Here is a 14353-nt window from a genome sequence, read left to right as displayed (position 1 = left end):
CTCTCCCGTCCCGCCTTCTCAGTGTTCGCCCTTCCTCCCTTCGCCTGCACTACACACAAGTACTGACACAGAGTATAGTTTTAATATATATATATACTTTTAAAGGCAATTTTTTAGTATAGCCATTGTTGTATGTAAAAGGATATGCATTCCATAAACTGACACATTTTTTCAGATATTAATTCGGAAGACTGTAAACGACTAAATTTTCACGGGCTCAAATTTTCGCGATTCGGGCCAAAGCTGAAAGTTTGAAATTATTTGCGGGTTGTAATTTTCATGAATTGAGCGTAGCTTCCGTACCGTTCATATATTGCCCGAATTGTTTGCGGGACATATTTTTCGCGAAGTGTAGGCGATTCGCGAAAATTAGGACCTCGCGAAAATTGAGTCGTTTACAGTAGTCACATAATATTGTAGATTTTAAAAATAATTTGTTTCCTATGATTATGTCAAAAAGAAATCTTGCACACCACTTGCTGGCAAGAATGCGTTTATACAAGGAAGGAATAGAACTTTGAATTAACAAAACAAACAATACCTACCCTAGTAGCACACTTCGTCCTGTGAACGTCTTTACGATGTCCTAATGTCACAGGGATGTCCTGCGGACGTTCACAGGATATTTGTGCTGCTTGAATACACAAATGTATAACAAAACTTGAAACATTATCCTTTCAGGAAGTAAAAACGCAATGTTAAAATATCTTGAAATATAAATAGAAGTAACAGAAGGAAGCATCACACACAAGCACATCGAGGTACAAATAAGATTCAACAATATTTATTGCAGACTTTACAGTGTCAAGGACACGCCCATAAAATAAAATTTGCATACTTGTCAGAAGAAAGAAAAAAAACACACAGGAAGTGCAGCAATACATTCAATATAATAATAAAATGTTTCTGAAACAAACTGTGCATCAAACATTACCAAAAAGATTTTTGTTAACGCAGTGCAAAAAAATGAGACGTCTACAATTTTCTGTAATGCCGAATTGGGGTGCAGCTCTTGAGGAAAAGGAAAGAAGGGTATGGAGGGGAGGGAATGCTCCTCTCCCCCCTCCGTACCCTACCCTCCTATTCCCCTCCCATTTAGCAGAAAATTTTTGCTAAATTTACCGCTAAATTTAGCGAAAATTTCACGCCTAAATTTAGCGGGGAAATATATTCCCACCAAATTTCGATGGAAATTTACCAACATTTTCTAGCAAACTATAACAAGAAATTTAGCAAAACTTTCCTTGCTAATTTTAGCGGGGAAACTGAATTGGTGCTGAGGTCATGTGACGTTAATTTCCCCGCTAGGAAAAGTTTTTCCGCTACATTTCACATGACGTCACGTTCATTCATGTGTGATGTCACGAAGGCAAAATTTTCCCGCTAAATTTGGCAGCAAATTATCCCGTTAAATTTAGCGGGGAAGTTTTCTCGCTAAATTTAGCGGGAAAACTTTCCCGCTATATTTCGGGGAAAAATTTCTTTAATGAACTTAGTGGAAAAATTTTACCCTTGTGACGTCACAGGTGACGTCATTATAAATAATATACCATAATGCAATGCGCGGTTATGCTGACGACGACGGCCGACGCCCGCTCAACCCAAAAACAAACCCCTAAAAGCTGCGCTCTAAAAAAAAATCTAGTTTAAAGGAAGATTTTTTTTTTATTTTAGTCCAATCCTAATTTCTGGTTTTGCATTATTTCTGCTTTACAGATTTGCTGGCTTTTCCTTTCCCCTCTCCCTTCTCACCTTTTAAAGGTTGAACCGCTTGTAAGCGATTTAGCGAGCAATGAGACGAGCGACGGCGACAGCGACGAGAGTCAGCGACGAGCAATGCAGATTTTTTCACTGTCGCTCCTCGCATCGCTCGTTTTTTTTTATTTGTAGCAAACATCGCTCATCGCCTTGGTCGCTTGCTCCCGTCGCTTTCATGCGGATTGCCTCATCACACGACTGACCGAGCGACAGCAAAACAGGCCGCTGTCACTTGACTTGTTGCTCGTGAAATCGCCTCCTTAGCTATCTTCAAGATGAGAGAGGAGAAAACTCAGGTGATCTTCTGCCTCGCAGGAATTCTGAGTTTGCAAGTGTGTTTTGAAGAGACATGCAAACACACAACGCAGGACTGACAACAAAAATCCATACTCCATTCCCTCGAGCCGACAGTGCGGTGGAAGCTATGGGCTCATTGGACCACACATATGACTATCTTTCGCCACTTCATCACGCTCCCTCCCCTACCCATGGCAGAGAGTGGGGTCAGGTGATGAATAGGAAGCAGCTGATTGATCCAGCAAGCATGTAGCTTCCACCGCATTGTCAACATAGGGGTAAACGAAATACAGCAGAACACAAAACATAAAACAAACGTTTCATTTAAAAAAAAAAAAAACATGCAAAAAATTACATGCGTGCAGGGAATGTTGTGTGCATTAATAACAAAAAAGGTAAGCCTCATGTAAAAATATATACTGCAGCCTATTTCTCGAAAGAGATGATATGATAAAACACCAGGAATGTTGTCGACTAGTAGTGGAAAAATGCATGTATCACAGTGCGGTGCATAACATATGTTCATATTAAAACAAAACAGGAGCTTCCGGGAAAACATAACCCAGTGGACTTTTACAGCAAGGCACTCGCAAGTGCCTTGTTCTTGCTCACCAGGAGTGTCATTCGAAAAAGCCTATTTGTAAAACGACCTTGCTGGATTAAAAATATATGATATCATATACCGTACTGTAAGTAAAATTGTATAGGAATACTAGCATGTGTATATATATATATATATATATATATATATATATATATATATATATATATATATATATACGAAGTATAAATAACTGCTATAAAGTGGTCAACAAAGAATAGCCCAAAGCTTGTAGAACAACAACCGATCATTATGCCAGAAGTACTGTCAACTGCATCTCAAATTACACGGAAAAAAAAAAAAGTTAAATGTATTAAAAAGACATTCAAATTTCGAGGTAACAGTTTTGGAAATGCCCGTCATAAATAAATGAAATTTTCCACAATAGAAAGCTTCTCAATATTTCGAAAATGCATTGTGTAAAGGTTTCTCAAAAGATTTTTTGTTGCAAACCAGCTCAATTAAAAAGTATAAAGTGAACCAAAAAAATGCGGAAGAGCATGAATTGCGGAAGTATATAATTTCTGACGGTTTGATAATTTCTGTGACTGTTTCAACCAATTCTAAAAAAACAATTAACCCGAGTTCTGTGCACGAGTTATCCCCAACGAGACCATAATATTGTGTAAATGTGCAGGGGCAGTGGATTTGAAAGTACAGTAATCCCTCATTATAACGAAATCGCTTTTTTCGAATTATCGCTTTTATCGAAGCTCAACGTGGTCTCTACCGAAACGCACACATTTTTAACCGGATTATTTTAAGTGTATCGGCAGCCTACTACGCCTATTACGAAGGCTGCATGCCAAAAGCACGCAAGCCTACACGGAAGCGCACGGAGAACCTTGCGTTCCCTCCCCTTTCTCCATCGAGGCAAACGGGAAAACGGAGTAAAGGGGTGACGGAGGGCAGAGAGCGCAGAGCTGGCAGAGCGTTGCTTCCGATACCGGTACGCCGACGCGGGAACGCGAGAACAGCGAAAGCAGCGTCAATGTTCCGACGTTACTCCCGGCACCCGCAGCAGAAGTTGCCCGACTTTTGTCGGAATCGGGTCACGATGGAGCGCGGAGGAAGTCATCCCTTTGGGAGATATCGACGCGCAGGCCTGCTTGGGCGTGCCTGCGGCGTACTACATGCACACGTGTGCCGTATCGGAGATTGCGAGCGTTTACCGAAAGTCACTTAGATCTGCGAGGTTGAAAAAAGTGGCCGGCCCAAGTGCGAAATCATCAAAGAATTTGACTTTCTGGCATCGGCTGTTCGACACTGTCCACCATTTTGCAAAACAAACAAGGCATAGCACGAGAAAGAGCGCCTGCGATTCGAAGATGAAAAATCGCCAACTGCTCCACGCACAACAGATCTTTTCTCGCGAGTAGCGCATAATTTACATAGCCGCAATGATCTCTACAAGAGTGTGCGAAAACATGTTGGCAAGGCCACCGGGGATAATTTTGATTCGTTCGCGCTTGTCGATATAGACATTTTTGTTGTTGCTTCTGCCACGGCCAGGGTAAACACGAGGTGACGTCGGAGAATCACCAAGGTTGGAGGCACCTCAGGAAATGCCGACAGTTGCGGAGACGCGAAACGTCCTATGGCTGTTTCAAAACAAAGTGGAGTGCAGTGGCGGTGATAGTGTTCTTGCGATGCCTGGAGCAGTTTAAGGAGGACCGACGCCCGGATGAAATTATCGTCAAGTTCCACTCAATTATTTTTTTACTCAGTAAAGCTGTCACGAGATGTTCATAACCAAGGTTTGTTTGATATACGGTAAGAGTGTTCTGCAGTGTTCCAGTGCACCTTCAAGGCTGTTGGCACTGTTTTTTTGTCTCTATCACTTTTATAGAATTACCGCTTATATCAAATCTTTTTGCCCATCCTGTTTACTTCGTTATAACGAGGGATTACTGTTTATATCAAAGAGTACCAAAAAATGTAAACAAGAAATCTTCAGTGTAGTATGAATGCTACAATAGAATAGTAGTAGAAAAAAATACCAAACCGAAAGAAAGAAGTGCCTCAGTAGGTACAACAAGCAAGAATGCTCACACAGCCAATGAAACACTAGCCAAAAAAACAGCCAATAAAACACTAGCCAAAAAAAGAAAAAGGCTGACAGCTAGCACAACGTCCAACTTGAAGATTTTGTTTTAAGTTAGTTCCATACGATATCATGGAATCTCAAACAAGGGCTATCTGGTACCTTACTGCTATTTTGCAAAGGAAACAAGATGAAAGTTGTGAAATAAATTGAACCCGATCAACACAATCAAGACCAAGTGTAAAATTCACCCAGTCTCGATTATACTACGTATCACTCGAACTTGGATACTTTGTGTGCTCAGTGTGAGCTTTCTGCATATCTTGTACAATAATCTAAGCTCACATTTGACATCCTATACAAAGTTTTGTTAAATGTTTAGTCTTGACAACCAACCACCTATTTTTCATGGGCAACAAGCAAAAGTGATTGCTTTAAAAAAATTTGGCACTGCAAAGCGGCATTGCAGGACCTGTTTGTAAAGAGGCAGAGTCTTTGTGACCCTCAAAGTCTATTCTGTCACCAACAATAACCAATCCTAGGCATATTGTTAGAGACGCACAACAAGAGTGTTAAACCAGGATGTGACAATGGAACTAAACCCAAAAACTTCAGCACAAAAAAAAAAAAAAGAAAAACATGCAATCCCCAGTGCATATCACAACACCAAAATCAACAGCTCACAAATTCCAGTAGAAAATGTAGCTTACCCCACGTATATCACATCCGAAGTATCGCCGACAAAAGCAAATCGATAAATACGACGGAACCCGAAATTTCCCGCACGGAAAGTCTGTCGTCCTCTGCGTCGAGCGCAGCCGGTGTCACATGAGATGCATTTCCGCTGCCGTCCTGAAATCTTCCTCGTTGTCCGAACTGCCCGAGTCCGGGTGGCGAAAAGACACTATGCTACTCTTCTCGGTGGGCAGTGCGCCCCAGTCTTCCAGCTTCGCCGAGCCGAACATCAGAAAGCTCAACGCACCGAAGGTGTAGATGGCGGAGGACAGCAGAAACAACTTCTTCCACTGCACAAGACTTTCCTGAAAACAGAAAAAAAGAAAAGAAAAAAAGCTTAAATATCGGTTACTTTGATTGCCCGGGATTTTGCTTTGTCGACCTTACAATACATGCACTAAGGCTGGATCAGGCCTACGTTTTTTCATGTATCATTCTTTCTATTTTGGCTCAAAACTTTTGACAATGTTATAGACAACCATCTCTCGTAGACAGTATCGTGTATAGATTTGATCTCACAAATATTGCAAAAACTTCGCTCTAGTGAAATGCAATTCCAGGGTCCCCTCACAGATGGCGCCACGTGTTCCTAAAAGCTCACAAGAGGTCGGTCGTGCGCCAGTGGGGGGACCAGCCTTTAGAGGCAGAAAGTACTTTCACTTCCGTTACAATGCAGTATGAAGGACTGAGTCAAGGGAACGTCCGATGTGGTCCCCGGAGTCCGCTCGATTGTCACGTGCACCGAGCGCCCGTGCACAGCACATCTTCCATCTCTACCTGCCATGTGGGCGAAGATGGCGCTAGCTTCATCTAGCCATAGTGAAAACTTCGGTACATGCCAATGTGAGTGAGCTACTTGTGATGGTGCTTTACTGCAGCATCTTACAAACTTCGATATAGACTACCCCTTCGTCGACTGATATGATCAAATAAAAGTACTAAATTGTATTGTACTATGCACACTCATGGCTGAAATGAGGCAGTAAACTTACACAGGCATGCATAAGAGCGCCCAGAAAGAAACCTCGCATTTGTACATGCAGCCGGCGGTAAAATTACGTACTTCAGGTTAAAAACTTGCACATTGCTCCTACAAGCGTTTGAGAGAAGCCTCGCTGGCCTTGGAGGCTAAAATGGAACCCAGCTGAACATTGTAGAATTCAGTTCTAGTTGTCTCATCTACCTTACAAGAAAGAATTCAATGAATACAATGTTCACAATATGTCGTGTTCATAACAGCATAACATTGTGTTCACAATGAATACTATGTCGTGATTTTTACATGCACTCCGTTTGACATGTCAGTAACAGCTCCGAGCCTGAACAGGTCGCTCTGCAAGAAGGTTCCGCAGTGTCTGCAAAGAAGTCATTGTGTACTCCATTCCCCAAGCTCTCTTGCTCACACAGACTCAATACAAGGCAACACACTCATGCTACAGCCTTGGCTCTACTACTACCACCATCATAAGCTGAAACAAAGTATGTGCCGAGAAACTGAGGTGGAGGAGGAGACGAGAGGGAACGTCAGAACGGCGAGCTCTGATTGGAAGGATTAGTGGGTGGACCCAAAGCTAGCCTTTTTCTCCACCACACTCATTGAAACGGCGTCTGGCTCTCGCATTCGAATGTGTTCGATGAGTACAGTGGGGACAGAGGCTGCTATAGCTGTGGTCTAACCCCTAATCATACCAACCAGAGCTCGGCATTCTGACGTCCCCGTGCGCCCTCATCTCCTCCACTCTCTCAGTTTCTCGTCGCATAGGAAGTCATAAACTTTCTCCGAATCGCTAATGAAGTATGTATGTACCGACCGGGCAATTAACGTTTCTTTGGAGAATTTTCGCAACTCTGAGATGGTCCGCAGTCGCAATCGCTGGACCCAAACTCGAGCCTGAAAGTCTGAGTGCTCTGCCGAACCGTGCCGCGGCGCTCGTGCCGAATAGACCCTTTCCGAAATTCAGTCTGGCTACTTTGATCACCATCATCATCGGAAAAATGGCATATGTGCCGTACTAACGGCAGCCTCCTGTTTACTGATGAACGAAGAAGTTGAAGATGCTCCTTAGCAGATAATTCGAGGCTTATACATTCGTGACGTTAGCACGATGCGAAGCAGGAATTGGAAGCAAGATTTGCGTAAGCGTTGATTTCTAGCTCGGGCCCAGCCAATCTGTTGGTAGCATCGAGGTGCTCCAAAGCCCCTTGATTTGTAAAACTTTATCAAGCCATGTGCGTGGGGTGACGCTTCGTTCTGACTGGTTGCATCTTTGTTTCTGTCGCTACTGAAAGAGATTGAGAAGGAAATGTACTGTGAAATGCACACTGTCGTTTGCCGTTGACTTGCCAAAGTGACGGTGCCCAGTAAAATACGGAAGACTCTATTTTCATTGCCGCCATTCGTACGGCAAAAGTTAAACTGCCATTATAGCCACCAGATGTCACTGAATTTCGGGAAGGGTCTATTGTTCGGTGATATGGCAGCTGCCCAAAGTTACCCCTTTTTGGCCACCAGTCTGCTCCAACTAGCAACTGACCCGGCTGCCTCTCATTCACTGCCCCAGGGCCATATGCGCTGCCAGATAAGCCAGCTCGCTTGTCTTTAAAAGCTGAAAAGCTTTTAAAGACAAGGCTTCTAGATCAATTTTGAGTGAAATTTTTTTTATACATCAGTCTAAACATTGATTGACAGACATATTGTTCATCATGGTAGGAGTAGTAAAACTCAACTCACGTCGTGTTCTATGAAGAAGCCGGTCACCAATGGAGCCAGCATTCCAGAGAGGTTGCCCATGCAGTTGACGATGCCCATCACTGTCCCTGTGGAATACAGCTTGTTGAATTTGACGCTACTGTACAGTCTATTTCATTCGACTTATAGATAACCAGAAAGGAAACATTCGGGTGTGAAGTCGCAGGACGAATGCTAGCGGCCTTTATGCTTCACTAAAAGACTTGTGGGTAGGCAGTTCTCTGGGGCTGATACAATTGCTGTCTGTTTTCACTACTGTAGCATCACAAGTCGTCGCCCTCCCCACGTTTAAGCCGAATGTCGATTTCCAAAAAAAAAAACAGAGTGATTGCCCACCCCTACAAATACCCCAATGCAGACTCCGCGATCCGCGAACATTCATCCTACCCAAGTGACATGGCCGCAAACATTACAGTTGGAAGACGTCCGTTACAAAGTAAAACAAAGAAGGGAAAGACACTTTTCTCTGTTTAGGCATTTTCTCCCGATTTTCGTGACCCTGAAGTTGTAGTACATGCGTGCGAGAAGAGAATGATGGAGATAACAGAATAAAACTTTGCTTTTGCTTATGAAAAAGTTTGTTCGGACAAAAAAAAGCGAAGTCGAAAAGATAACACAAGCTGCAACCCATTCAGGGATTGCGAGGTCAGCGAATGCCCCATATCCTGGAATGTAACCATGGAGTGTAAGGTCAAAGTCCGTCTCCACCGAAGTAAACTCACCGCAAACCCGCTCTTTCTCCTGGAACGTCGCGACCGCGGTTGGCAAGGTTGTGCAATGTTTCAGACAAAGCCAACTGGCTTTGTCTGAAATTACATGAGTACAATTAAGGCTTGGTCATATTACATGAGTACAATTAAGACTGCTTGTGTGTAAGAATGTGAAAGCCAGTCAAAGGACGACTTCTAGGACGACCTCTAGGAGGATGACGTCAAGAACAACGCCTAGATGACGACGTCTATGATGAACTCTAGGACGACGCCAAGAACGACATCTATGACACCTCTAGGACGACGTCAAGAACGACATCTAGGACGACCTCTAGGACGACGTCAAGAATGACGTCTTCTAGGACGACGTCTAGGACGACCTCTAGGATGACCTCAAGGACGACGTCTAGGACAACGTCAAGAACGATGCCTAGAGGATGACGTCGAGAATGATGCCTAGAGGAAAACACTCAAGGAAGCTGTGGCATATTTGCATGGGCGGCCACGTTCGCCTGCGGAACCGCCCTAGATTTAGACGCTGCTGCCGATGTCGAGGCCGTAGATGTAGACACGGTCACCTAACAGCCCATCGCACGAAGCACACAACAAGCAGAGATGGAGTCCGAAGCGCAGCTTTAGCACACGACGCTCCGGTGGTGGCATCACGCTGATGACGTATGATGACGCTTGATGAATTACGCTGACGACGCTTGATGACATATTTTTATGGCCATCTTTCGGGCACAACAACGCTAACGCCGCTTCTTTTTGAAGTACTGTGACAAGCGAGATCGTCCTAAAGGTTCAGGATGACTTCTAGGAAGACCGCTTGAACAATGCTAAAGTAATGGGAGAAGTAGGGTTGCCCATTGAGCGGTGCCATGCCGTGCAATCACATTTTTATGTCCATTTACCCCTATGTTTTGCTCAATGGGAGAAGTAAGGCTTTTGCTTTAAAACTCTGAGGACACCTAAGCACTTCTTATGAGTTGTGTATGCGAAAGCATCCTTGGCTCGCTGGTGACGGCTGCGCCACTGGGTGAGGCAACGGCGGGGGTGCGAAGCTCAGCGTTGCGCGTGCTGCAATCACGTGTCTTTTCATCATCATCGCCCTAGCTGCTGGTAAAGGTTGATGACGTTAGACCCCGAAGCGTAACGTTAGGTCTAATGTCAGGCCAGCTTATATGTACCTGTGTAACCCCCCTTCCCGCTGCGCCGCAAGCAGTTCGGCTGGCTCCTTAGCAATGATGATGCCGTTGCTATGAAGCCACACGACGCGTCACAGCCAAAGGGAATTTAGGTCCTGTTTCGCTCAGGGGAATTCAAGTGCTGTTTTTCACTGCTACAGATAGAATTTAGGTGCCGTTTCGCTTAGCCAATGGAAATTTAGGAGCCGCTTATCACTGCTACAGACAACGATAACGCTGGCTACGTTCAGGTAATGCTGGTTTGCTCCTTAAAACAGTTAATGCTTTCACATTTATAAAGATTTGTTGAAATACCGTACACAAACGTTTGCAGAGTGTTCCGATTCGAGCTCAGTGTCCGTGGTGATGTGCACGCCACGCAGCAATACCTCCTCAACCCGCGTTGATAGCACGCCGTGCACAGACCTATGCATGAATGCACAAAACAAGGAAGTTGCGCAAGAGCCTCAGTATTTGCCAATGTGATTGCCGGCTCTCCCGCTTCCTCAACATCGCTCTTCGTCGCTTCTTTCTCTCGCTGGCTCGGTGTGTCTGGTTGGCTTTTCTATTTTCTTGTTGACTCTTTTTTTTTTCACCAACGAAAAGAATGCAGCAGTGTTAGAAACGTGCTTTCACAGAACAAATGTTTGCGCTGTATGCTGATCAGCGGTGTTCATCGCACGTATGCAAGCAACAGACTATGAGATAGTAAAACATTCTTGAGCCTTTCTTGCATAAAACAATAAAACTAATTCGAGTTTTGACTTTAAAAGTGGAAAAAAATGGGCATTTTTTTTTTAGCTTTTTCTACACTTTTTGAGCTTACCTACCGAGACCCACCCCACTTTTTTATGAATTTCAGGTGGCAGGGGGGTGGGCAGCGACTCGGGATATTACGGCAAGTCTCTTGGCAAAATATAGGCTGCCACTCTAACCCTTGGGCATTACAAATTGCCAAAGATGTAGGTACAGTCGAACCCGGATATATCAAATTCAAAGGGGACCATAACATAGTTCAATATAACGATAATTTGATATACAAAAATATGTTGACTTAACCTCCAGTTGAAGTTTCCATGAGTCTCTGCTAATACCAAAGGCCGCGTTCCAAGTGCGATTGCTCAACTGTTGTTGTGGACAAACTCAACTTGACGAAGACTTTTCTTCTTTTTTGCTTATTTTATTTTGGGGCTAAGGATTTGCGCAGTGACAGTGGTGTTCGGGGAAAGAGTGAACGCTACCTAATTCGAAAATAGTTTTGGCACACTATTTTCAAATTAAATGGTGAATAGTTTCTCCAAGCTTTTTACTTCTGTTGCACCATGCTTAAAAGAAAACACAATTGAACTCGTGAAGGCTGTTCCCAACCTTCCATTGTTTATTTATAGGCCAAGTTAATTTTAATCTAATTATATTTATGAACTGCGGCCTCAGAAAGTCCGATGCCTTGGGAAGGCAAGTAAATGATGGATTTGACATAAAATTAAACATACACTATAGAAGCTATAGAAGTGCTATAGAAGTGGATTTATAAATCTTGCTACATGCAAATATTCTTACTTCAATCTCGATTTAGTAAAAATCACAAATGATGAGCGCAGGTAGTCAGGGAATCTCTGCCAAACGTATACTCTTGCATGACAGCCATAGTGTAATTTTGAAAATATTACTGCAATGTAAATATCAACATTAACGAAGTTTCTCTTTCTTTTTCTTGAATACACCATGCACGTGTGTTACTGCCATGTAAATATCAACATTAATGAAGTTTCTCTTTCTTTTTTTTGAATATACCATGCACGTGCGTGCACCATCCAGCTTCGAAAGTGTGCTTTTCTTTGAAGCTCGCGATTGTGATATTCATACTTTTCTACGTGTTAATCGCTGTGAATTACCCCGTTAAGTGCGCTTCTCACCGAACACCGGTGCACTGCAGAGAAGCAACACCCGCAGAGATCGCTTCCGCGAGTGTTGCTTCTCCGCAGTGCACCGGTGCTTGGTAAGAAGCGCTCAATGGGGTATCCCGCCGCAATCAACACTTGGAAAAGCATGAATATCACAGTTCACCTCGAGGCGAACATCGAATAGTGTATTAATGCGAAAACATTAACTCTTCCGTGGCACGAAGCCGGCATTGTCTGTAATCATCTGTAGCAGCGAAACGGCAGTTAAATTCCCATTGGCCAAAAGCACAGCAACGCAGATGCTTAGTCATGGAAGTCGGCGGGGCGCTCAACGTCAAAGTGGAGGCGCCTCAGAAAAATAAATCACAAAGAAAAGCAGAGCAACGCAGATGGATCGCCACGAAAGGTGTGGGGCTGACGGGTCTCACTGCACCTGCACAATGGGGGAATGTGACGTCACCGCCGAGCGCCGTGTGCGAAAGGAAGATGTGGCGCGCTGCTCGTAGGAATGCAATATGTGTAGGAATGCAAAAGCATTCCTACATGCAAGCAGTCTAAAGTGGCTTCTTTAATTTTTTATTGAAAACTACCATTTGAAAATTTTAATACTTCCCCAACCCTATACTCTTTTGCTTATCGATTTATATGTAACCTCTGAAGGCCCTTAGAGGAGGATGAATTAATGAATGAATGTACACACTGGGTTCAAAAAAAGAAATAATTTGAGTCCCGCTTCTTCTTGTAGCCTTACCCCACCTTTAGTTGCCCGCGCTCACCTGCAAAGTCTGGCGCTATGTCGAGCGCTACGGGGGTCTGGCCCCCGACTGTGAAGCCGTACAGCGTCATCCCCATCACGAGGAAGCTCATGGCCAGCAGGTGGCTGCAGCCGACGAAAGGAACCATGCCGAGGCAGAAGGCGGGACCCAAAAGCCCTAGGAAAAACATGCCAATCAGAGATGCGTTCCAGGCACAGAAGTTTTCGCCGTCGTAGTAAAGTCGGCCGCAATTACAGTTACGACGAATCGGAGCGTGCTGGCAACTTACAGAGACAAAAGGAAGGCGACATAAAAGACAAAGACAGGTTACAGCGGGTTGTTTTATCCTGTCTTCTCCCTCAGGGTCACTTCCCTTTCCACCTACCAGGGAAGTCCTTCCCTACTACGTTGGATAATTCTGACATCCCTACGACGTAATCAGGCAGATATCGAGGAACCACTTTACTTTTTCGGAAGCGGCAAACACACAGGTCACCATAACAACGCCTAGGCGTCTCATGAGTCTCGAGCGTGCACATGCAGCTAATGCATGGCGGAAAACAACAAGTGTGTGGTGGAGGCCGCAGTACGAGACGCCCTGCTGTTATCGCACTGTCTGGGACTATAGTAGGCCGGAGAAACATGTATTACAAACGCTCGGAGCAAAGCACTGCAGAAATAAAAGGCGGCCAAGCTCACCTATGGTTTGGAAGAGCTTGCGAATCGTCGTGACCTTGAACACTTTGTGCTTCCTCAGCAGGTCGGCTACGGGTGCGCACGCAACCATGCTCGTGGCCGACGCAATGTGGACCATTGCGTTCTGGTAGCCATTCTTTGTTGGGGAAAAAAAGATAAAAAAGTTTTGGCTCACTTCTTGGGACAGATTAAAAAACTCGTAACAAACCATCACAAATATAGTTTGTATAAAACAGCCTTAAAGGGCAACTCCACTTCATTTTCGTTTTTGAAAGAACAATGCAGTCCTCTTCAGTACCACCTAGGAAGACCACACGTCAAATACAACGACCCAGTTTTGACTAAATGTATCTTAAATGGTCCAGCAAACTTGCAGAACGCGAAGTTGCCGAAATTCGCTAACTCCAGCATTGAGGCGCAAGCAACAATGCGGTCAAGGCTGTGGCATTGGCGTAGGTAACATTCAGCTAAACGTAATCACCATTGCCCCTTTTTGTTTGTTTTTATTTCTCCGGGCAAGTGTAATGGGCGACGTCAGCGACGTTTCCTCTCGACGCTCAGCAGTGCCCATGTGATTGGCACTTCTTGGGAGCCGTCTGGCCATTACCGCCATCGTCGTCTTACCATTTGCGATTACCGTTTTTCAAAGTTTCGTTTATACTACATGCGCAGACTGATGCCGCAGTTGTGCAGATGTCGTCGAATGTCGTAGACAGCAAAACAAGGTGAGGAGTGCAGCGCAGACGATACTGGCGTCTGGCACACGCCCACACCAACAATGGCCTGCTGGCCCTCCCCAATCCCGCCTGCTGTTGCGTAGAGCCAGCCCAAGGCGAATGTTGCCAGAGGGAGCTGAAGTTTCGGTTTCGATTTCGACTAAGTTGAAAGTAAGATTTAACAATATATATCCTATTTCT

The 14353-nt window shown here is 44.4% G+C and overlaps 1 protein-coding gene across 1 annotated transcript in view; it reads right to left on the bottom strand.

Annotated features, from left to right (window-relative positions):
- Window positions 1-2738: 2738 nt before the first annotated feature.
- LOC8053388 (sialin) overlaps window positions 2739-14353 on the bottom strand; it is a 38187-nt gene continuing 26572 nt past the window's right edge. The window contains exons 7-10 of the mRNA XM_029973573.4: window positions 13440-13572; window positions 12762-12917; window positions 8167-8252; window positions 2739-5740 (exon numbers count right to left, since the gene is read on the bottom strand). Of these exons, the coding sequence (XP_029829433.3) occupies window positions 5525-5740; window positions 8167-8252; window positions 12762-12917; window positions 13440-13572 (591 nt within the window). The 3' untranslated portion in view covers window positions 2739-5524. The remainder of the gene's footprint in view (window positions 5741-8166; window positions 8253-12761; window positions 12918-13439; window positions 13573-14353) is intronic.

This window comes from Ixodes scapularis, unplaced genomic scaffold (genome assembly GCF_016920785.2).
Source record: "Ixodes scapularis isolate PalLabHiFi unplaced genomic scaffold, ASM1692078v2 PGA_scaffold7__128_contigs__length_106722199, whole genome shotgun sequence".
NCBI classification, from domain to species: Eukaryota; Metazoa; Arthropoda; class Arachnida; order Ixodida; family Ixodidae; genus Ixodes; species Ixodes scapularis.
The sequence above is the reverse complement of the archived record's forward strand: the minus strand, read 5'-3'. Positions and strand labels throughout refer to the sequence as shown.